The sequence below is a fragment of the Rhinatrema bivittatum genome, chromosome 13, assembly GCF_901001135.1.
Source record: "Rhinatrema bivittatum chromosome 13, aRhiBiv1.1, whole genome shotgun sequence".
NCBI classification, from domain to species: Eukaryota; Metazoa; Chordata; class Amphibia; order Gymnophiona; family Rhinatrematidae; genus Rhinatrema; species Rhinatrema bivittatum.
In genome coordinates, this window is record NC_042627.1 from 6903978 (window position 1) to 6927247 (window position 23270).

At 46.1% G+C, this 23270-nt stretch overlaps 1 protein-coding gene across 2 annotated transcripts in view; it reads left to right on the forward strand.

The window, feature by feature from the left end:
• LOC115075143 (calcium-binding protein 2-like) overlaps nt 1-20837 on the forward strand; it is a 34276-nt gene extending 13439 nt beyond the window's left edge. Inside the window, exons 3-7 of one of the 2 annotated variants that reach the window (XM_029575366.1) lie at nt 9340-9370; nt 14161-14304; nt 14954-15063; nt 15230-15377; nt 20400-20837. In XM_029575366.1, the coding sequence (XP_029431226.1) occupies nt 9340-9370; nt 14161-14304; nt 14954-15063; nt 15230-15377; nt 20400-20428 (462 nt within the window). In that variant the 3' untranslated portion in view covers nt 20429-20837. Of the gene's footprint in view, nt 1-9339; nt 9371-14160; nt 14305-14953; nt 15064-15229; nt 15378-17727; nt 18457-20399 lie in introns of those variants that run through there. The other variant, XM_029575365.1, reaches the window with a different exon arrangement.
• Nucleotides 20838-23270: the final 2433 nt, after the last annotated feature.

Sequence of the window (23270 nt, forward strand, 5' to 3'; positions counted from 1 at the left end):
AGGATTAGGGGGCACTCCATGAAGTTAGCATGGGGCACATTTAAAACTAATTGGAGAAAGTTCTTTTTCACTCAACGCACAATTAAACTCTGGAATTTGTTGCCAGAGGATGTGGTTAGTGCAGTTAGTGTAGCTGGGTTTAAAAAAGGTTTGGATAAGTTCTTGGAGGAGAAGTCCATCGATGGCTATTAATCAAGTTAACTTAGGGAATAGCCACTGCTATTAATTGCATCAGTAGCATGGGATCTTCTTGTTGTTTCGGTAATTGCCAGGTTCTTGAGGCCTGGTTTTGGCCTCTATTGGAAACAGGATGCTGGGCTTGATGGACCCTTGGTCTGACCCAGTATGGCAATTTTTTATGTTCTTGTATTCCGTAGAGATAGAACTTGCTTCTGTGCAACAGTATATAAAAATTGTATAAATAAAATAAAATAAAATATTCTTATCTTCACACCAAGCCTCAAACACTCACCAAACCAAATCCGCACTTAGGCTAAAGAAGTGGAGTTTACAGGGTTGAGCAGTTCAAATAATTTTGGACAAAGCAGCAACAGTGGCTTACATCAATCAGCAGGGAGGACCCAAGAGCCAGCAAGTGTCGCAGGAAATTGCCCAACTTATGGAATGGGTGGAAGTTCGTCTTTAGAAAAGATCTCAGCCTTGCACATTGCAGGTAAAGACAATGTAAGCGCAGGAGACAATGTAAGTGCATCCAGGAGAATGGGAATTGTCAAACGAGGCGTTTCAGCTGATAGTGGATCACTGGGACCTTCCGTTTCTGGATCTGCTGGCAGCTTCTCGCACTGCAAAGGTTGCTTCGAGGCATAGATGAGGAGGGAGTGAAGGGTGGCAGTGCAGGCTGAAGTCTGTTTTCTGCTGCCTCTGCTACTCTGGTTCGTAGCCCACTGCTCTAACCACTAGGCTTATTCCTCCTCTCCCCAGATGCAGCTCTCCTCACCTCCCAGTCCATTCAGCACCAGACACACTCTCTTCATCCCTGCTATGCACGGACAGCCTGAGACTGGCCCTTGACCTCAGGAGACTTGGCATCTGTACTTCTCCCAAATTTATTGGCTGCATCACTATATGTGTAAATGTCATTTCCAGCACATAGTGCTGCCAGCCAGCTCCTCGCTAATTAGTTACCACTTCCACCTGCAGCTAGCAGAAGCCTTTTACTTCTCCCTTAGGCAGGGATAAATTTAGGATTTTACCGCCTCTCAGCACTTTTGGTGCTTTCAATCCCCCCACCCCCACCTCCTGCAAGGGTCTGTTATAGGGTGGCAGAGGGTGTTCTCTGCTGAATGTCCCACTAACATGAGCAGCTGCGGCTCCTGGATTATGTGAGCCCTGACTGCACTAATTATTGCTAAGTACCTTGATCTTTCTCTGCCTTGAGAGGAGAACAGCTAATAGGATTCTCCTGCAATCTCTCCTGTTCCACATCCCCTTCTTGCTGAGAGTAGCAGAGGCAGCAGAAAAGGGACTTCAGCCTGCGCTGCCGCCCATCACTCCCTCCTCATCTATGCCTCGAAGCAACAGTAGCAGTGAGAAGGAGCAGCGGAAAGAGGAGAAAAGGGAGGCCGAGGAGAACCCCCCCCAAAACCACAAAAACAAAGCAGGAGAAGGCAGGAGCCAAGCAGAAAGCGGAGAAGAGCACCAAGGAAGAGAATGAAGACAGTAAAAGAGAAAACAGAAAAGAGTCAAAGGGGGGAGACGAGGAGAGCAAGGCGAGGAAAAGCCCCCATGCCAACCATGGTCATGCCCATGCCCGGGGCAAAAGACACAGTGACGCGCAGTCCATAATCACACAAAGGCATTCACCGTTCCTCAATGCCTTGTTCGGCAAGGTAAGGCAGGGGTCCCACTGCAGTGGAGGGTAGAGGCTGGCTACTTGGGGTTTCCAGCTGTTTCTATTTGTGGTCTCCAATTCTGTATTTGGTGAGGATCTGTCCCTGTCCTGTGTGTGTGACTGAGGTGAGGGATTCGGCTAGCGTGCAGTTTCTGTGAGGGGATCTGTAGCAGCCCAGTTTGTTCTGTTTCCCAATAGGAGGTGTATTGGTGTTCTAGGGCCTGGTGTACTTTTGCTGTGCTGCCTTTTGATTAAGGTTGCTACTACTGAGTCCTGGAAGTTAGGAGAGTTGCAGGTGTATCACAGTAATACCAGCCTATATATTATATCTTTTCATGCATCTGTCTATCACAATGATATGTTGTTGTCCCCTCCCCCAGTGACCCCCACTAATCTACGACAATCTCAGAGTGACAGCACATCTAAAGTTCCCAGGTATGGGGTTATGTATGGCTAATTCATGTCTGTTTCCAACAGAGAAAGAGATAAAACACAAGGTGAAGAAATGGAGGAACAGAGAGAGAGATACTGTAGACACAGCAGTGCCTTCTGAATTAGAATCATTTTAATTCTTGCTCTCTGCATTTGACCTGAAGATAGTCCCAATCATGAGAGAAAGAAGGGAGTTGGCCAGAGGGTGAAATTCATTTAACTGAACCCTACCATTAAAGGACAGAAGATAGATTAAGGAAAGCTGTATCCTGCTCTGCCTCTCCAGGGCCCAGTTAGCAGGGCAGAAACAGCCCTTTATCTGCCCCTCTGTCACAACACATTAAATTTCATCTGCCAATTGGATGTCTTTTAGCCAGTTTGCAATCCACAGGACACCGCCTCCTATCCCATGACATTTTAGTTTTCTTAAAAGCCTCTCACAAGGGAATTTGTCAAACGCCTTCTGAAAATCCAAATACATTACATCTACAGGTTCACTTTTATCCACATGTTTATTAACCCCTTCAAAAAATGTAGATTTGTAAGGCAAGTCTTCCCTTGGGTAAATCCATGCTGTCTGTATCCCATTAAATGATGTCTATCTACATTTTCTGTGATTTTGTTCTTTAGAATAGTTTCCACAATTTTTCCTGGCATTGAAGTCAGACTCACTGATCTGTAGTTTCCCGGATCACCCTTGGAGCCCTTTTTAAAAATCAGGGTTACATTGGCCACCCTCCAGTGTTCAGGTACAATGGATGATTTTAATGATAGGTTACAAATGATTACTAATAGATCTGAAATTTCAATTTTCAGTTCTTTTAAATCCTGGAGTGTATGCCATCTGATCCAGGTGATTTTAGTTTGTCAGTCTGGCCTACTACATCTTCTAGATTCACTGTAATTTGGTTCAGTTCCTCTGAATCATCACCCTTGAAAACCTTCTCTGGAACGGGTATCTCCCCAACAGCCTCATTAGTAAACACTGAAGCATAGAATTCATTTAGTCTTTCCACGATGACCTTATCTTCTCTAAGTGCCCCTTTAACCCCCAATCATCTAACAGTCCAACCAACTCCCTCACAGGCTTCCTGCTTCCACATTAAGAAAGGTGGAAAGAAGGCAAAATGATTACCGGCATGGTTAAAAGGGGAGGTGAAAGAAGCTATTTTAGCCAAAAGATCTTCATTCAAAAATTGGAAGAAGGATCCAACAGAAGAAAATAGGATAATGCATAAACATTGGCAAGTTAAATGTAAGACATTGATAAGACAGGCTAAGAGAGAATATGAAAAGAAGTTGGCCGTAAAGGCAAAAACTCTCAGTAAAAACTTTTAAAAATACATCCAAAGCAGAAAGCCTGTGAGGGAGTCAGTTGGACCGTTAGATAATCGAGGGGTTAAAGGGGCACTTAGAGAAGATAAGGCCATCACGGAAAGATTAAATGATTTCTTTTCTTCGGTGTTTACTGAAGAGGATGTTGGGGAGGTACCCGTAATGGAGAAGGTTTTCATGGGTAATGATTCAGATGGACTGAATCAAATCACGATGAACCTAGAAGATGTGGTAGGCCTGATTGACAAACTGAAGAGTAGTAAATCGCCTGGACTGGATGGTATACACCCCAGAGTTCTGAAGGAACTAAAAAATGACATTTCAGACCTATTAGTAAAAATTTGTAACCTATCATTAAAATCATCCATTGTACCTGAAGACTGGAGGATAGCTAATGTAACCCCCATTTTTAAAAAGGGTTCCAGGGGTGATCCGGGAAACTACAGACCGGTTAGACTGACTTCAGTGCCAGGAAAAATAGTGGAAAGTATTCTAAACATCAAAATCACAGAACATATAGAAAGACATGGTTTAATGGAACAAAGTCAGCATGGCTTTACCCAAGGCAAGTCTTGCCACACAAATCTGCTTCACTTTTTTGAAGGCGTTAATAAACATGTGGATAAAGGTGAACCGATAGATGTAGTATACTTGGATTTTCAGAAGGCATTTGACAAAGCTCCTCATGAGAGGCTTCTAGGAAAAATAAAAAGTCATGGGATAGGAGGCGATGTCCTTTCGTGGATTACAAACTGGCTAAAAGACAGGAAACAGAGAGTAGGATTAAATGGACAATGTTCTCAGTGGAAGGGAGTGGGCAGTGGAGTGCCTCAGGGATCTGTATTGGGACCCTTACTTTTCAATATATTTATAAATGATCTGGAAAGAAATACGACAAGTAAGGTAATCAAATTTGCAGATGATACAAAATTGTTCAGAGTAGTTAAATCACAAGCAGATTGTGATAAATTGCAGGAAGACCTTGTGAGGCTGGAAAATTGGGCATCAAAATGGCAGATGAAATTTAATGTGGACAAGTGCAAGGTGAAGCATGTAGGGAAAAATAACCCATGCTATAGTTACACAATGTTAGGTTCCATATTAGGTACTACTACCCAAGAAAGAGATCTAGGTGTCATAGTGGATAACACATTGAAATCGTCGGTTCAGTGTCTGCAGCAGTCAAAAAAGCAAACAGAATGTTGGGAATTATTAGAAAAGGAATGGTGAATAAAACGGAAAATGTCATAATGCCTCTGTATCGCTCCATGGTGAGACCGCACCTTGAATACTGTGTACGATTCTGGTCACCCCATCTCAAAAAAGATATAATTTTGATTGAGAAGGTACAGAGAAGGGTGACCAAAATGATAAAGGGAATGGAACTGCTCCTCTATGAGGAAAGACTAAAGAGATTAGGACTTTTCAGCTTGGAGAAGAGCGGCTGAGGGGGGATAAGATAGAGGTGTTTAAAATCATGAGAGGTCTAGAACGGGTAGATGTGAATCGGTTATTTACTCTTTTGGATAGTAGAAAGACTAGTGGGCACTCCATGAAGTTAGCATGTGGCACATTTAAAACTAATCGGAGAAAGTTCTTTTTCACTCAACGCACAATTAAACTCTGGAATTTGTTGCCAGGGGATGTGGTTAGTGCAGTTAGTATAGCTGTGTTTAAAAAAGGATTGGATAAGTTCTTGGAGGAGAAGTCTATTACCTGCTATTAATTAAGTTGACTTAGATAATAACCACTGCTATTACTAGCAATGGTAACATGGGATTTTCTTAGTGTTTGGGTACTTGTCAGGTTCTTATGGCCTGGATTGGCCACTGTTGGAAACAGGATGCTGGGCTTGATGGACCCTTGGTCTGACCCAGTATGGCATGTTCTTATATATTTTTTAACATTTTTATTATGATTTTTTGCCTCTGTGGCCAACTTCTTTTCAAATTCTGCCTTAGCCTGTCTTTTCAATGTTTGATATTTAACTTGACAATGCTTATGCTTTTTTCCTATTTTGTTCAGATGGATCCCATTTCCAAGTTTTGAAGGAAGGTTTTTTTGGCTAAAATAGCCTCTTTCACTTGCCTTTAACCTTCCTTTTTTCAGTTATCTAAATGCTCATCCTCTCTCTTATCGCCTCCCACTTAGATTACTGCAACTAGCTCTTGCAGCATTCTTCCTGGACCATCAGTCACCACTGCAATCTATTCAAAATCAGTTGAAAGGCTTATCTGTTTCCAGTGTCACTATGACCATGTACTTCCTCTTCTCAAGTCACTAGCCTGGCTTCCCCACCACTTCCGCATACAGCTCAAGCTTTTCTTACTCACCAACGTTAATTCCCTGGCTTCTAGCACAGGAGCAAGAATTCCTACTTCACGTTCCCGATTAGGATTGCTGTTTTCTGTAGGGTCAACAACTTACTCGCCATTCGTTTTATGAGGATAAGGAAGGATCCCCTGGAACCGAAAGTTATTAGACACAAACAATATCCTTTCGCTCATTTCTCTGTGTATGTCAACCTATATACCCTCAGACATATATATGTATATATACACCTGTACACAGTTTGGTTTTTCTTTTCAACCTCCCCCCCCCTGTTCTCTTCCCAGGTTGGGGCTATAGATTAGTGTGTCAGGACTACAGGAAAGCCAATTAGCAGGTAAGAACCTAATTGAACCTTCCTGATTGTCCTCCCAGAGCAGTCTTTACAAGTGGGCACACCAAAGCTATACCTATCCCAAGAGGGAGTAATTTAGAGCTGCTTCCAGGACTCCCGAGATAAAAGAAAATTATTAAAATTAAATACATAGATGTGTATCAAGGCATACAATAAATGTATATAAAAGGAAATGAGCATAGGGGAGAGGGGTGACAAATGATCTAATAAGTATCAGAGCGGAAGAAATTATGTAAAAGCGTAATCAGGTAAGAATGCCAGTAGTATAGAGTCAAAAAAATAAATTGCACCGTTGCGGCCTTTAATCGATACTGCTCTCACATTAAAGAGCGGCTGTAGGAAATATTAACAATAATAATAATTAAAAGGTAGCCGAATTGTAATATTTTGAGTCCTCCAGCTGCCTCCATTAGGGGATGAGTGAATGTGCTGGGCCAGCATGCGCCAGGCGGGTTTTAAAAGCCGCTTGGACACGCGTGATTATCCCGCAGCACACACAGCTCGGAACTTCTCAAGACGGGGGCCGCGGCACGGGCGCGTCGAGACTCGCACCGGAAATTTGCACGTAAAAACACACTTACACGATCTGACGCGCGCCGAGGTCCCCTGCCGTGTGACCTTACTTTTGTTGTGGGTGGCGTGTGATTAAAAATAAAAACCGATGAGCCATTTTGGAGGAAAGTAAAGCATCTGGGGTAACTGGGGGGAGGGGGTTTCAAACCAGAGGGGTTTGGAGGACCTAGCTGTTAACTGGGCTAACTGGGGAGGAACTGGTAAAACAGGCAATGGCGTCGGCGCGCGTCCCTTTTAAAATGTCTCCACTTAGGCTGTAGAAGTGGCTTTTGTGTACACGGGCAGGCATCCACTTAAAACCGGGCGCAGCTGTGCATGCAGACAGGCTACTTTATAACCGGCGTGCAAATACGGGCGTTTGTTATAAAATAACCACGCCCCCTGGGTGCGGGCCGATGAATGCGCATGGGCGCGCCCACGCGCTGGTTTGAAAGATGCCGTCCCTGAGTTCTGGCCTGGTTCAGGCATTGTACAGTTGTCCAAGGTCACCAATATTTGCACTTATCCTTTCTAGTAGTTCTGATCTTGGTAGAGGAGCGAGACAAGGCTGCCCTCTTTCTCCTCTGCTTTTTAATTCTACCTCTGCAGCCTTTACGGTTTGTTGTGTGGCAGAGAGAGAGATTATTTCTGGGATTTCGTTAGGGCTTTTGGAATACAAAATTGCTGCATATGAAAGATGCCACATTGATCTTCTTGTCACATCCTGAAGTCTCCGTTCCTGTCTTTTGTAGTTAATTGCTGAATTTTCTGGGGGATTTCCCTGATTTTAAGGTTAATTGAGATAAAACAGAGCTTATGCAACATACTAGATTCTGTGTACGATATCTGATTATGGATAAGTGGTCTGCTGGTTGCTTTGAATATCTGAGTGATAAGTTCCTTTCTGTTGTGGATTGAAGATCTTATGACTCAGATCCCAAATGACACTGCACTTCGGTGGTGAGGGAGGTTAGAGTCTATCAAGATGAGGCTAGCTCCACAGCTTTATTATATCTTGAGTACGTTTTCTTCATTTTTCCCTAGATCCTTCTACACGAAGGTCGATAAAATGTTGATCTCCTTTCTATGGAGAAGGAAGACTTCTCACATTGCATAGTGGAAATTAAAACCGGTTAAAGAACACAGTGGGGTAGGGTTTCCCAACTTTCTAAGCTATCATAAGGCATTTCTTATTCCATCTAGGATTCAGTGGATCCTTGAGGAAGACGTGTTGAATTCAATTACCAAGTGGTTACTTTTCAAAAAGACCTGATGTTGCGCAGGAGGTGGACCCATGGACCGAGGAGGGGTTGACGCTACTCATAGGAGGGATCCTAAGGGTCCCCACCGTCGGCAGGCGGAGTGGGCTGACTGATGGACGCCGGCTGGAGCTTCGCCAATACCAGCCCTCGTTCCCCGTGGGTTGAGCCTTTGGGTACCGGGGCCGACTGGAGTTAGGTGGGCCTCAGTGTGTAGTCGTCGATGAGAAGATGGAGAGGTCAGCCCAGAGGCAGCAACAACGAAACTGAAGAGTCTGTACTGGACGAGGCGGAATCCCGAAGACCCGGGCGCCAATAGGAACCAAAGTCTGACAGGGGGCGCCCCAGCAAGAACAGGCCGAAGCCTGAAAGGCCAAGTCCAGGATGAAGACTGGCTTTTCTTTATCTGAGTTCAGTCTCTTTATTAGCAAAATAGTAACAAACCACATCAAAACAAAAAAAAACAAAAACCCAAAAAACATCACAGAACAAACGATAGCAGAACACACATTATCAGTGAAGTATAAGCGTAAAACAAATTTATTGCAGAGCTAAATAGTCTCTGACAGGTTGCTGAACAGCCCTATAATTAATGTTACAGTAAGCTGAACTCAGATAAAGAAAAGCCAGAAATGACTTTGTTTTAATAAAGGGAGGAGGAGGAATAGCCTAGTGGTTAGAGCAGGGGGCTATGAACCAGGAGACCAGCGTTCTCATCCCGCTGTCGCTCCTTGTGACCTTGGGCAGGTCACTTTACCCTCCATTGCCTCAGGTACAGACAGATTGTAAGCCCTCCGGGGATAGGGAAATACCTACAGTACCTGAATGTAAACTGATGTGATATCTCAGATCAAAAAAAAAAAAAGTAAAGTTAATACAATTAATATGCAAATTTGCCACATAATTGGTGCAGAAAACTTTGACACAACACAGAATGTACCCCAGAGCCACTGGAGGAAACCAGGAGCCGTGCTTGTAAAACACTGGAGAGCCGGTCCTTAGTGGGGGTGGCACAGGGGTGAGAACCTGTCAGGGATGGGCAGAAAGGAGCAGAGCTAAACCATCATCATCACTCCCTCCGTGAAAGGGGGCTACGGGCTGCTCCGATTCTCCGGCCATGCCACTGCTTGGGGATCCTGACGCCGGTAGTGTAAAGTTTTATTGTAAGAGCTTTCCCTCCTCCTGAACTATTTCTCTGTGTTGTTCCCTTTCTTTGCTTTGCTCAGGAGAGAGAGCTGGCTCCAGAGGAAATGGATGGTGAGTTTTGAAATTTCAGGAGCATGGCAGAGGGCTCTGTCCACAAGCCACACAAAGTCCCATCCATACACACTCGGCTGCCAATGTGCAGAAGGGCCAGCAGCCTTCCTTCGCCCACTCACACAGGAGCACGCACACATAGTCTTACTATTATCCCATGCCCTTTCAAAGAATGAGTGTGCTGCGCTCAGTGATCCGTTCTGGAATAGGCTGAATGCAGGTTTGTGAGCTGTTGTAACACCCCTTAGCTCCAGACATTTCGGGCATTGCCTCCCACCGCGTGCTACCTCAGCAACAGGTCTTCTGCTATGCTCCTGCCTGCAGTGCTAGTTGCTTCGTGGTTCTGTCGTGTTCCTGTCCCGTCCATGTCTCCCTGGTCTAGGTTTCACTCCTTAGTTGCTGACCTTGGACCAGACATTTTCCTTGCCTTGCCTGCTGCCTGCCACAATCCTTGCCTGGACTTTGACCATGCCCTGCCTCCTGTCTGCCTTGACCTTGGACTGGACTCTGACCTGGCCTTGCCTGCCGCCTACCATGACACTGACCATGTCTCTGCCTGCTGCCTGCCCTGCCCCAGTCCAGACTCTGACCACTCTCACTCTGCTATTGGCCTGCAACCTGCCCCAAGGGAAGGAGCTACCTCACGGGACTCCCTCCTCACACTGGCCCAAGAGTCCACTCCATGCCATGTTATAAGTGTGCTGAGATGTTCTTTAAATGAAAGGTGCTAAGTTAATATCACTGTTCCTTGTTCGTAGCCAGATCAGTCCAGACTCCTGAGTTTTGCCTCTTTGCCGGCAGATGGAGACAGAGAAAGTTTCACTGACACTGTACATAACCCAGTGTGCCACCTGCAGTTCTTCAGTATTTCTCTGTCTCCAGCAGATGGTAGAGATGCACACCTGCAGTCTGGATAGAAAGAAAAAAAACAAGATTAAAAGACAAAATTTCTGGATCCTCCCAGGGGGTTGTGAGGTCCTGGTGGGGCCATCCCCACTGGTTTGAGGTGGACGAGTAGGGGGTTGGTGACCCTTCTGATAGCTCCATCCGGAGATCCATGGGGTGGACATCTGGTGGGCCAGATCCCTCATCCCCATGAGACAGGAGTGGAGCCTGTTGGCAGTTCTGTGCTGCAAGCCCAGTGGAGCAGGGAATTGTCCCTTTTATATGGTTTGTCCTGGGCTGAGTCGCTAAAGTTTGGCAAAAGGAGACTGATATAACAGTGGTCTGGCTCTTTTCTGGTCTATCATGCAGCCTTCGCTCTTGGAACCTGAACCTCTGCACCAAAAGAAAGTATTGGTTTCTGTGTATCTTTATTTGTTCTCAGAGAGTAAAAAAAAAAAAGGGAGAGAACAAGGAACTTGATGGAGGAATCTGTGCAGCAGTGAGGATCCAGGGGGGGAAGCTACCTCAGCAGCTCGGGGAGCTCAGGAATGGGGTTTTTCAGCAGCTCTGCCTGCGGAGGAGCCCGGGTGTTGGCTCCGTGGTGCTGAGGGACTGTTCCCCTGCTTGTCATTGAGGTGCTGGTGGTGCCGCAGGTGCAGGGAGGAACAGCGTGTGCGTGCAGCAAAAGCATTCGAGGGACTGCGTCAGTTCTACGCAGCAGTAGAACGAGCCTCATGGGTGACGGGGTCTAGCACTGAGGCTTTTCCCGTCAGTGCGGAAACAAAGGCCATTTTCAAATTCCTAGCAGCTTCAGCGAGAGAGGCAGGGGAATCTCCTCCTCAACTATCACCGGCAGTTCCCTGTCCCGCAGAGGTGCAGAGAGGCACTTGTACTGAGGAGTAGAGGTCTTCTGCCAGTTTTAATTCGCTTATGCACAAAGCGTGTTTAGCAAGATGCTGGTTCTTGGTCCCAGTCTCCATGGATTCTCGGCCAGCAACGAGGCCTAAGCTGTTGAGAAGCTCTTCAGGCCGATGATTTTCGGTGCTGGATGTTAAACAGATCTGGGCCTAAACGCGCAGGTAGGCAGGCTTTACTGATAGACCACTGCAGCGGTTCTTTTCTCGTGTGCGTAGATATGTGCGCGCATTCTCACCACATGGTGATTGCTTTTGCTGGGTCCTGGGCATGTAAGGCCGCAGCCCAGATTTGAGCGTGTGGTTGGTGAACCTAGCAAAGAGCCATTTAGTCCTCTTACAAACTCTGGAGTATCTAGGATCTCAGTTCGACACGCTGGTGGAGAGAGTGTTTCTCAAGGAGAGAGATTGCTGAAATTGCAGAGTCAGATTAGGCTTCAGCTACAGCTTTCGGTGCCCAGAGTCTGGGACTATTTACAGGTCTGGTTTCTATGACATCAACATTGGAATTAATGCATTGGGCGTTCGCAAATATGCGGCCCCTGCAGGGGGCTCTTTTCCAGCTGGAATCTGTTATGGAAAGAGTTTGTTTCATCTTCCTCTTCTATTAGAGGGGGAAGCCAGGGACATTTTTTGGTGCTTACTCGAGCTTGGTGCTTACTTGCACCAATCTCGAGCGTGGTGTGGAATTGGAGATTCAGAATTGGATAATAGTCACCACCGATGCAAGCCTCTCTGGATGGAGGGCGGTTTGGCAAGATCAGTTGGCGCAGGGACAGTGATGAAACAGGAGGCGTCATGGCCTATCGATCGGTTAGGGTCGAGAGCATTGCATTTCACATTGCTTGCCTGTCTGCCAAGGTTACACGGCCATCCGGTATGGATCCTATCAGACACTGTGACGATGGTGAACTACATCAACCATCAAGGCAGAACCAAGAATCAGGCAGCAACTCGAGAGGCTCGGGAGTTGATTCTCTGTGCAAAACAGCTCTTGGAGTGGCTGGCAGTGTTTCACATCGCTGGATTGAACAACGTTCAGGTGGATTTTATCAGTCGGAGAAAGTTAGACCCTGGAGAATGGGAGCTGTCGGAAGCAGCATTGTCTCATTCATGGAAGATGGGGATATCCCACCCAAAGAGAATACCATGGCGTTGCGGTTTTACAGCCCCTGAGGAGAACATGGAACAAAGGAATCGGAGCTCTGGTACTGCTATGGACTCAAGGGATTCTTCTTTGTCTTCCCTCCTGTGGCCTCTGGTGGACAAGGGATTATGGTGGATAGAGAAACATCCAGGCAACGTGATCCTGGTAGCTCTAGAGTGGCCACATTGACCATACTTCCCAAATCAGATCAAAATGGCCATAGACGGGCCCCTGAGGTTCGGACATTGGTTGACTGTTTTCCACCAGGGCCCAATATTTTTGGGTCAGGCGGCTCACTTCTGTCTCGTGGTTTCACTTCTGAGAGGAGACAACTGAGATGGAGGGGATATTCCAAAGCGGTTATTTCCACCTTCTACATCCTTGACGTATATGCAAATTTGGAGGATCTTCGAGTCCTGGTCTGCTTTGACAGAGTGCAGCCTCAGTTTGTTCAGGCTATGATGTTGCATGTTTTGGCTTTTCTACAGAAAGATTCTGGTCAAGGGACTGGCTTTTAACTTTCTGAGTGTCCAGGTAGCAACACTGGATTGTCTACAGGGTAAGGTGCAAGGGTTTCCTCTGTCCATACATCTGAATGTTCTGTGGTTCTTTCAGGGAGCTAAGAACTTGCGTCCTCAGGTGCAGAACATTTGACCATCTTGGAATCTGAATCTAGTCCATAGAGGATTGTGTGAGGCTTGGTTTGAGCCATTAAAGAGAGCTATGGTTAAGGACTTGACTCGTAAAGTGTTTTTTTTTTTTGTGGCGATTTTTCAGCCAGGAGACTTTCGGAGCTCCAGGAGCTGTTGTGTCGAGATCCCTTCCTACAGATAGATGTCTGATTCAGGGGTATCTTTATGCATGGTGCCTTCTTTTCTGCCTGAGGTAGTCTCGGCGTTCCATCTTAGTTAGACAGTAGAGCTTCCAGCTTTTATGGACTTTTCACCTCTTTGTAGATCGTATCACCTCTCTGTACTGTGGAGTGGTCCACAGACGGGAATAAGTCGTTTAAGGCTACAATTGTGCGGTGGCGAAGGAAGTGATCAAATCAACTTACATTTCTAAAGGGCACCCGCTGCCGGGGAGGGGGGGGGTTTAGGGGTGCATTTGAGGTATTCTTTAGGCAACTTCTGGGCTGAGTCATAGCAGGTATCTCCACATGAAATTTGTTGGGCGGCTACTGGGAAGTCGTCGCCCACGTTTTCTAGACATTATCACTTGGATGTCGGGGCTCCAGCTTCCATGTGCTTTAGTAAGAGTGTTCTACAAGCGGAACTATCCATTTCCCACCTGAGTTAAGGGGAGCTTAGGTACATCCCAGGAGACTGGACTGACCTGGGTACATACAGGGAAAGGAAAATTGGTTCTTACCTGCTAATTTTTGTTCCTGTAGTACCACACATCAGTCCAGAGACCCGCCCATTTATTGGGGGAGAGAGTCTGCCACTCGTACTGTTGTTTTGTATATAGTGCAGAGTTGTTGGAGGTTATCAATGCCTATCGCTTATATTAAATTTGGGAAACAAGTTTTCCATTGTCTTTTTGGGCAACTTCACCTTCTTCTGGCTTGTTGGAGGGGAGCGAGTTTGCTTAGAAGCTTGCTTAGAAATTTATGCTTGTTGTTGTCATCTTGGCTTGGGTATAGGTCAATACTAAGAGACTGCAGGTGGCATGCTGAGTTATGTACAGTGTCGGTGAAACTTTCTTTGTCTCCATCTGCTGGCAGGGAAGCAAAACCCAGGAGTCTGGAATGATCTGTGGTACTACAGGAACGAAAATTAGCAGTAAGAACCAATTTTCCTATTCGGAAAGCCTGCAACTTATCTCTCTTTTGCTGTCTATAGAGCTATTGGATGCTTTTAAAGAATTTGATACAGACCAAGATGGATATATAGGATACAAGGAGCTGGGGGAGTGTATGAGGACCATGGGGTACATGCCTACTGAGATGGAACTAATTGAGATCTCCCAGCACATCAAAATGAGGTGTAAGTACTTACGCATGTCAATAAAGCAAGTCTGCTAACTATGATAAGTCTACCTATCTCTTCAGTACTCCACCAAATCTGTTTCTCCAACAAGGAGATCCTATCACTCATAAATCACCCAAAGCCCTGCTACACCAAGCAAATTCCCAATCCTGCTAGATTACCCAATCCACTGCTTCATAAATGAGAATCGGAGACCATTCAAACCTCTGTTCCGAAAATGATCTCACAACTCTGAGACCAACCAAATCACTATTCCACTTCTGCTAAGGAAATGCCAATCCTTAGAAATACTCAGTTTAATGCTAGATGGTTCTGACTTTCAGAGACAACCTACTCCACTGCTACACCAAGATACCATCCTTCAGAAGCCCATTGAACCTACTGCTCTAACAATGGCTCTCCCCAACTCTCAGAGAGATCACTTAATCTCTGATCAATCCTATGGCACCTAAGGCTGCCCTGTAGAGAATTTTCTCACTTGAGTGAGATGGAAATTTAGCCTCCATCTTCATGTAACTCTGGCTTTCTTTTCTTATACAGTGCTTTGTCAAAGTAGTTCAACCATGTCCTGGAAAGCCCTCCCCATGTGTGGTCAGGATAGAACTCTGTCTCCCAGATACCCAAGATTTATGTACTTCTTTTTCAGTGGGTGGCCGGATAAATTTTGAAGATTTTGTGGAACTGATAGGTCCCAAGATGCTGGCAGAGACTGCACACATGGTTGGAGTGCATGAACTGAAGATTGCATTCAAACAGGTACAAAAGGAAGGGATGACCAGAGAAAGAAGAGGGGAGAGAGGTAGAGGAAAACACTAAGTGGGAGAGAAGCCAGATGGATGAGCATCGGACAGGCAAAGCAGATAGACAGCAAGAGTACAGTACATTGTATTTCAGCTGCCTTCATCTGCTCTTGTCCTCCTAGTTTGATGTTAATGGTGATGGTGAGATCAGTTCACTGGAGTTGCTCGATGCCGCGCAGTCATTCCTGGGGGAGAAACTGAAAATGAAAGAGGTGGAGGAGATTATCCGCGATGTGGATCTGAATGGCGATGGGCATGTGGACTTTGATGGTGAGGAGGTTAAATCTATTTGTGGTCAGTGCATCTTGTCAGGGCTTTGGTAGCACAAGGGGAATACAAGGAAGCCAACACTTCAGTGCAAGGCAGCAATGGATAGTATTACCTCTTCCTTTGGCCAGCTCAATTTAACCAAAGGACCCCTCATCTCAAATGCCAGCCATGCATGTGCACAATATGTCAAATTACATGAACACATGTGCACATTGCATTGGACAGCACTGGGGGTACTCAGCCAGTCAGACTGCTCAGTTTGCTGGTCCTTGCCCATATTTTCAGTCGTGTTAGGAAGAGAAGTTGGGCAGCTCCACGGTGGGACCAGGCCTCAGGGGAACCGATCCCTGTGGCATGTGAAAAAGAGATGCTGTACGGCATCCACAGGTGCTTTATACTAAAGGGACAGGTATTTCCTGCGGTGTTAATTACGGTACAAGATTGTCATTCTGCAAACATTTGGACTTGTGCACAGTGACAGTGGATAAAAGTAAAGCGCAAGACCAATATCCCAAAGGCTTTTTAGTGGACAAGCTATCCGGCTGAGGTTAGCTGGGTAACCTGTCCTGTATATTCAGCGGGATAAATGTCCTGCTGAATATGCATAGAGCAGGATAACTTGATAAACTGACCAGCTATATTCAAAGATATCAGTATTGCAGAAAAAACTATAAGGGCCCGCAGCCTGATTGTGAGTCTTGCCCCCCCTACCCCCCAAACATTAATGGTCTTATCGGACCCAGCAGCCCTGAAACAAGCAGGATCCCTTCCCACCCATCCCCCACCTCCGCCACCTTTCTCGGTTTCATTATAACGGTTGCCATCGGTACCCACCAGCCTTCACCTCCCCCTCTCCGGTCCTACCAGAAACTCTCCCCACCTCTCCCCCACCACAGAACCTGCTGTCCTTCTCTCCCCCCCCCCCCCCCCCCCGTTATCCAGGACAGATCCCCGCCACTCTCTTTACGCTTCCAGCACTGCCGATCAGAAGCAGCGCTGGGGGGGGGATAGCAGAATCCGGGGTGGGGGAGGGGAGGTGAAGGCCGGAGGTACCGATGGCAGCCTTTTTAATTAATCCGGGAAAGGTGGCAGGAGGCTGTGGGGGTGGGGGGTGGGAAAGGATCCTGCTTGTTTGGGGGCTGCTGGGCCCGACAGGACCATTTAAGTTTAACCTTCTGGGAAGCAGGTGTAAAGTTATGCGACTGGGCTAGCCAGATGTACCCGCTCTTCAGCCAGGTTAGCCCCTCCGTGGAATGCCCCTGAAACACCCCCTTTATATATGGATAAATTATAGCCGGATAAGCCATTTAGAGGGATAGCTTGTGAGTTGTCTGTCTAACTGGCTTTGAACATTGACCTCATTTCTTCTTACCTCGTAATGTGTGTGTGCTACAGCACGGAAAGACAACGCTCAACAACAAGAGGGGAAGAGCTTGCCTCTTGAATTATTTAAGAAATATACTAGAGAGAATTGGAGTATTCCTGAAGAGAAAGCAATTAGTATCTTGGATATTTATCATAGCCCTGCAGTTAAGTAAATAAGAATGTGAAGGAGCTGAGGGCAGTCACGTTCCTTCCTGCAAGCCCTAACTTTATCTACGTTTTTTAGAACCCATCGGCAGATAATATTTCAACATTCAGTATCTTTTTTGTGTTGAAAGTGATAAAGACTTAATCCTTCAGAAATACCTTAGGAATATACGATTTCTGTTCTGTGGTCAGAAAATGCAAGTTTTTCCTTTGTCAAGAGTTACTCAGCCACACTGGAAATCTCTTCTGCAGTTGAGAGAAAGTGTTGGCCCTTGGGGCCACCTTCTATCTCAGATTTCCCCGTTAAATAATAAGTTTATATTTACTGACCCTGCACGTCTGGAAATATTTCTTGTGGATAAGGAGAGTTAATTTGAGGGTTGGCCTGGGTTGGCAGAGCCAGGCTCTTGCTGTGGAAATCCATTTGAACTGTATCGATTTGTTATGATGGCTTATATGATGGCCCCTGACTGCAGACTTTTTCTTGATTGTCATTTTTTGTTACTTTTTAAGACTATTGTTTTGTTATGAGTTGACTTCATAAATCTTATTATATCATCGATTCTACTAATAATGTAAAATTCAATAAAAAAAAAAATAGAATAAGAGGGGTCACATCCGTCTCCCCCTCCCAAAGCATTTTGGGGTTTGTAGTCTTCACTTCTCAGTAGGCAATGGACGGCTGAGCTCCTCTCTGCCTCTGGGGCTTGCAGTAGGAAGGCAGAATGTAGGTGCTGAATCCCCTGCAGGCTGGCTCTGGAGGCTTCTCTCTGCTTCACCCTGTTCACGCTTCTCTCTCTGTGTTTCTCCCCCACCCCAGAATTCGTTATGATGCTTTCCTCTAGATAACACCTCCTGCCCGACAGAACATCTCGGATCTGAACCTCAAAGGCCATCAAAAAGCCTCACAAAAGGCCTCTCCCAGAATCCTGGCTTTGATTGTGCACCGTCAGACTTCATTCACAAGTACTGGGGTGAAGGGCCCTCGTTTTTAACCCCTTTCTGTACCTGGAAGCTTTTGTGTTTTGGGGTTCTGCTCACCCTGAGTTTAGCACTCAAAGGCCATCCTTTGCCCTCCTTCCTCCCACCTGCAGAATCGCTGTCCTAATTAATATTCTCCATTAGATAATAAAACAGTTTCCAACTTTTGGTGTCTCTGGCTTAATTTTCTGGCTCAGCCTCTCCCTCTTCTCTATTCCTTTTTGTTTCCTGTCTGTAAGGGAGTGTGCATCAGGACCCCGTCCACTTTAGCGCACTGCCCAGAAGGGAATGCATGGGAATAATAAAGCAAGTCCAGGAGAAACCAGGCCCTGGGGATGAGCAGAAGCAGAAGCAGTGCATGCATATACTGTGTGCTTCCTTATTAAGCTGCCACCCGGGGTCATTTGGTGATCTGGTACAGTTTAGATTCTTTACATGTGGTAGAGATTCTTTTTCTGATTATTGTCATTCTATATGTGACGTTGAATTGGGAAATGTTTTACTATGTTACTCTATGCCTTTACTCACATTGTTAATTGTAAACCGGGTTGATGTGATTCCATCATGAAACTCGGTATAATAAAAATAATAAATAAATAAATAAATAAATTGTTTGAATGTTTCTGAGATTTGCATGCACTGCCTCCATTGTATGCAAATCTATCTCATGCATATTCATTGTGAATATCCTGAAAACCTGGCCTGTTTGTGGCTCTTGAGGACTGGAGTTGGCCACTCTTGGCATAGACTCTCAAGCTAAAGATTGAGAGCTGAGGGCAGTCACAATTCCTTCTACAAGGCTGACCTGTTGCTGTAACCTTTGAGTTAGAACTGCTGAGGTAAGCAGACTTTTTCTGTTATTGTTTTGCTGCACAGTAAATAAAGGTGATTCTGTGGAGAAAAGGCTGGAGTCCAAACTATTCTGTCCTCCAGCCAAAGACTGGAGGACTTATGAAGCCAAAGACTGTGCACTAGAGAGAGGGAGCCTGTGTGTGTGTATGTGTGAGTGAGAGAAAGGGAGCCTGTGTGTGTGTGTGTGTGTGTGTGAGAGAGAGAGCGAGAGAGAGATAGGGAGCCTGTGTGTGTGTGTGTGTGTGTGGTGCACGAGAGAGAGAGAGCGTGTGTGTGTGTGTGAGAGCGAGAGAGAGAGAAGGAGCCTGTGTGTGTGTGTGTGTGTGTGTGTGTGTGTGAGCGAGAGAGAGAGGAGCCTGTGTGTGTGTATGTGTGTGAGCGAGAGAGAGAGAAGGAGCCTGTGTGAGGGGCAGTACTGAGAGAGGGGTCAAACTCTGGCATTGGAGATAGAGTGGAAGGGATTGAGCCTAGTGAGGAGGGGAGAGATAGTGGCAGGTGGAGGAGTTGAGGCCTGAGAGAGTAAAGTGAAAGGAGTCTGGCCAGGGGAGTAGGGAGAGAGGGTGGAAGGGACCCTCTTACAGTGAACTTCTAGGGAAATTCTGCTCAAAATATTTAAAACTCTGCATCTTTAAGTAATAACTTTTTTCTGTATTACATTTTACATTAATTACTTAAAGACTGTCATGTGTATTGTGTTATTTTGACCAATATATTTTATTTTTATTTATTTTAGATTTATATTCCGCTTTTCGCACTTTTTTCAGCGCTTCAAAGTGGATTACATTCAATGCAGAATTGTGCAGAATTATAAGTTTTTGTGTGCAGAATTTTACATTTTTTTGATCAGAATTCCCCCAAATATGCTAAAACGAATAGCCAAATATTCCCTTGGGATGGACTGGACATGACCAGCAGATTCAGTGCTAGCAGGAAGAGAAAAGCTCCTGGACAGGAAAGCCTTAGAGAGGGTGGGGGGCACCGTCCTAGCTTTGTTTAGCGGTTCCCTCCATTCCTATTCCACGGTGGAGTCAGACTTTTGTCAAAACTTGGGAACCCTAGACTTATGACCACTCCCCAAAGAGGATCTGCCTTCCCACCCTTTTAAAGGAAACCCCCCCTACAAAATCCATTACACAAATACATCTGGAAATGTCATTTCACAGACTTTACCAGTCTAAGGATGGAGCAATCTGGGCTATCTCACCCTCCCCTTTTCTTTTTCACCCTGTCTTCTCTGTCCTCCATTTTCATATGATTTCCTATCACCTTCCCCCTCTTCCCTCCCCATCCCTGGTAGTTCTCTCTTTGGCCTTGGATCTGTCCCTTCTTGGATCTGGAATTACTTAGGCGCGCGCGAGCAAGGGCCTCCTTTGTACACATCATGGCGGGAACCTCGGGGGTGTCCCCTCCCGATGACGTCAACCCGCTATTGTATTTAATCTGACCGGCCCTTGCCTTCTCCGAGTTAGCAAGGAGTTCCGTCTTGCTGACTCCACCTCACTCAAGGACTTCCTGTTCCTGGCTTGTTCTTGGCATCTGAACGCTCTGAGTACCCTCTCCTCGGGGGCTCCCCTGCGTTCCCAGCTATCTGCTCCTTGGAGGGCCTACCTGCCTGTCTGCTACTAGTCCTGCTTCTCAGGTCTCTCTCTCTCCCTCCAGGAACCATCTACTGTGAGTACCGCTACTGACTTCTACTATACGAACTGTATTGAGGATTCCCTGCGGTGTACCCCGTTCCTCGGGCCACTACCGCCTTCCTTCAGTAGCAGCTATTCAGCCTTCCTGCTCTACAGAGTATCGACGTAGCAACTACGGGAGCCACTTCCGGCTTCCGGCATCTCTACCTGATCTTCAACACCTACTGTACAAGCATCCTCGGCATACCCCGCTCCTCGGGCCACTACCGGATCTGAATTCCAGAGCTGCCTTCACTCGTTAGAGGAGACCCCCGGCGTACCCCGCTCCGCGGGTCACTACCGGATCTTCTCATCTGTGGCTACGCTCTGGGTAATTCCCATTGCGCAGGACTGTACTAGTACATCTACTACTCTGTGGATATTACTTTTCCCTTCCTTCATAATAAAGTCTCTACTTCTAGCTGTGTCCCACGCCACTGTGTCTACGCCTGCTGACGGTGAGGCTCACAGGGCTCCTCCCTGTGGGCGGAGTCACCTCTCATCTCAGCCCAGGGGTTCACATTCTCACATAATCATAACAGCCTCGCTGGGGGAAATACTTGCACTATCCCGACGTAGAGATAATCACCAAACCCCCAACATGGCCGCGTTTCAGATCTCTAGATCCTTCATCGGGGGAAATTTCAATGGTATTCTTAAAAGTATGAAACCCCACCCCCCACTTTCAAAACTTTTGTTCATACGGTTTAATGTATATATATAAAATTATGTGAAAGAATAGCTTCGGAGTTAGGACAGGGTTTTTGGCCACCTTTGGAAGGGGCTTCCAAATCATCTCACGGGGACCTCCATTTTCACTAATCCTGGAGGGTGGACAGATCCCTTGCCTTCAAGAAAGACTCCTGCACAGATAGAGGTAGAGACTGTAAACCAAGAGAGAAGTACTGTGGTGCTGGGATTTATTTAATTGTGCCATTTCAACTATTTAACTCAGTAAAGTTTTAAGTTTAGACACCATTCCAAGTGACTCCAATGTGCTTTTTGGTCATACAGCACACAATGAGGAAGAATACCCCTCTCCCAGGGACTACGCAAAGGGGAAAAGCTACCCCTTGCACATGGGTCCTGAAAGTTAACTCTTTCTCCCTATAAAAAAAAAAGATCCATACCCTGGGGAAGGAGTCAGTGAGAAGTGCCCCAAAGAACTGTAAATAGGTTTATGGCCGCCACAGGAGTGTGACATTCCTCCCGAGCTGGTGCATACTGGTGACATGGGTGTGGGGCAAGTCTCCTCTTTATTACCTGTAGATGGACATTCGCCTACACTGTGGACTTTTCCACACTTTTGCTGCTATCTGGTGGCCGTTTACCAAAATTGCAGGCATCAACAAAAAGGTCGCCCAACATCCAAACTCAACAAATATAGGGGCCTCAGAAAACAGTCAGAACCCTCCTTCTCCCAGGCCACCCATTTGAGGGGGAGTGGGCTGTCACACACTAAAGGCAAGAGTCAATTCACACAGACATAAGATCAAACACCACAGGGAAGACCAGGCCGAAAGCTCCACGGGGGGCAGCACTTTTCAGAACTAGATCACTGCATTAGTGACCTTAGGATCAGGATAATAAAGGTAACCAGGATCAGGATAATAAAGGGAAAAATTAAAACAATCTAGGAATGCAAGATTTTTTAAGACACTTTAAAACCAAAAAGGTGGACTCAGTAAAGCTCTAGACTTCTTATTTCCTGATGGCGTCATCTTGTGCTCATTCATTTGATTTATATTCCCTATGAGGAAAGGCTGAAGAGGTTAGGGCTGTTCAGCTTGGAGAAGAGACGGCTGAGGGGGGATATGATAGAGGTCTTTAAGATCATGAGAGGTCTAGAACGAGTAGATGTGACTCGGTTATTTACACTTTCGGATAATAGAAGGACTAGGGGGCATTCCATGAAGTTAGCAAGTAGCACATTTAAGACTAATTGGAGAAAATTATTTTTCACTCAACGCACAATAAAGCTCTGGAATTTGTTGCCAGAGGATGTGGTTAGTGCAATTAGTGTGGCTGGGTTCAAAAAAGGTTTGGATAAGTTCTTGGAGGAGAAGTCTATTAACGGCTATTAATCAATTATACTTAGGGAATAGCCAGTCCTATTAATTGCATCAGTAGCATGGGATCTTCTAGGTGTTTGGGTAATTGCCAGGTTCTTGTGGCCTGGTTTTGGCCTCTGTTGGAAACAGGATGCTGGGCTTGATGGACCCTTGGTCTGACCCAGTATGGCAATTTCTTATGTTGCTTTTTAACACTTCAGAGCGGATTACATTCAGGTTCAGTGCGGATTCCCCTATCCCATAGGCCTTCAGTAGGAATTCTGACCTGAGGAAGTTAATCCAGTAAAAAAAAAATAGGTGTCACCTAATATATATTTTTTGTTTTTATTTCTTAAACTTTATTTCTGAATATTTTTTTACAGTGAGCACCGGCATTTTCAAATATGAACAAGTAAGGCGGAGTTTAAAAGCTGGCAGGGGAGCTTAAGGGATGGGGAGCGAGCCACAGCGGTAACCACCGGCTTAGCCTCAAGCGATGCTGCGAGAGCGGAGCGCAGGTCCCGCATCCCCAGGGGGGGGGGGGGGCGCGGGCTGCCTACACTCGCGGGTAATTCAGAAGCAATTCTATTGTGTCAAATACGGATGCGCGTAGGAGACGAACTTCTAACGCAGGACGTCGGAGGCGCGCAGCCTTTCCCTACTAACGGCTACATAAATAAATAAATAAAGAGCGAGCGCCCCCCCCCCCCCCGCACTTCATTCATCCGTCCGCGTCCGGCCACTCTGATTGGCTCAGCGGGAGCAGGTCGCGGTGACGTCAGCAGCCTGAAGGACAATGAGGA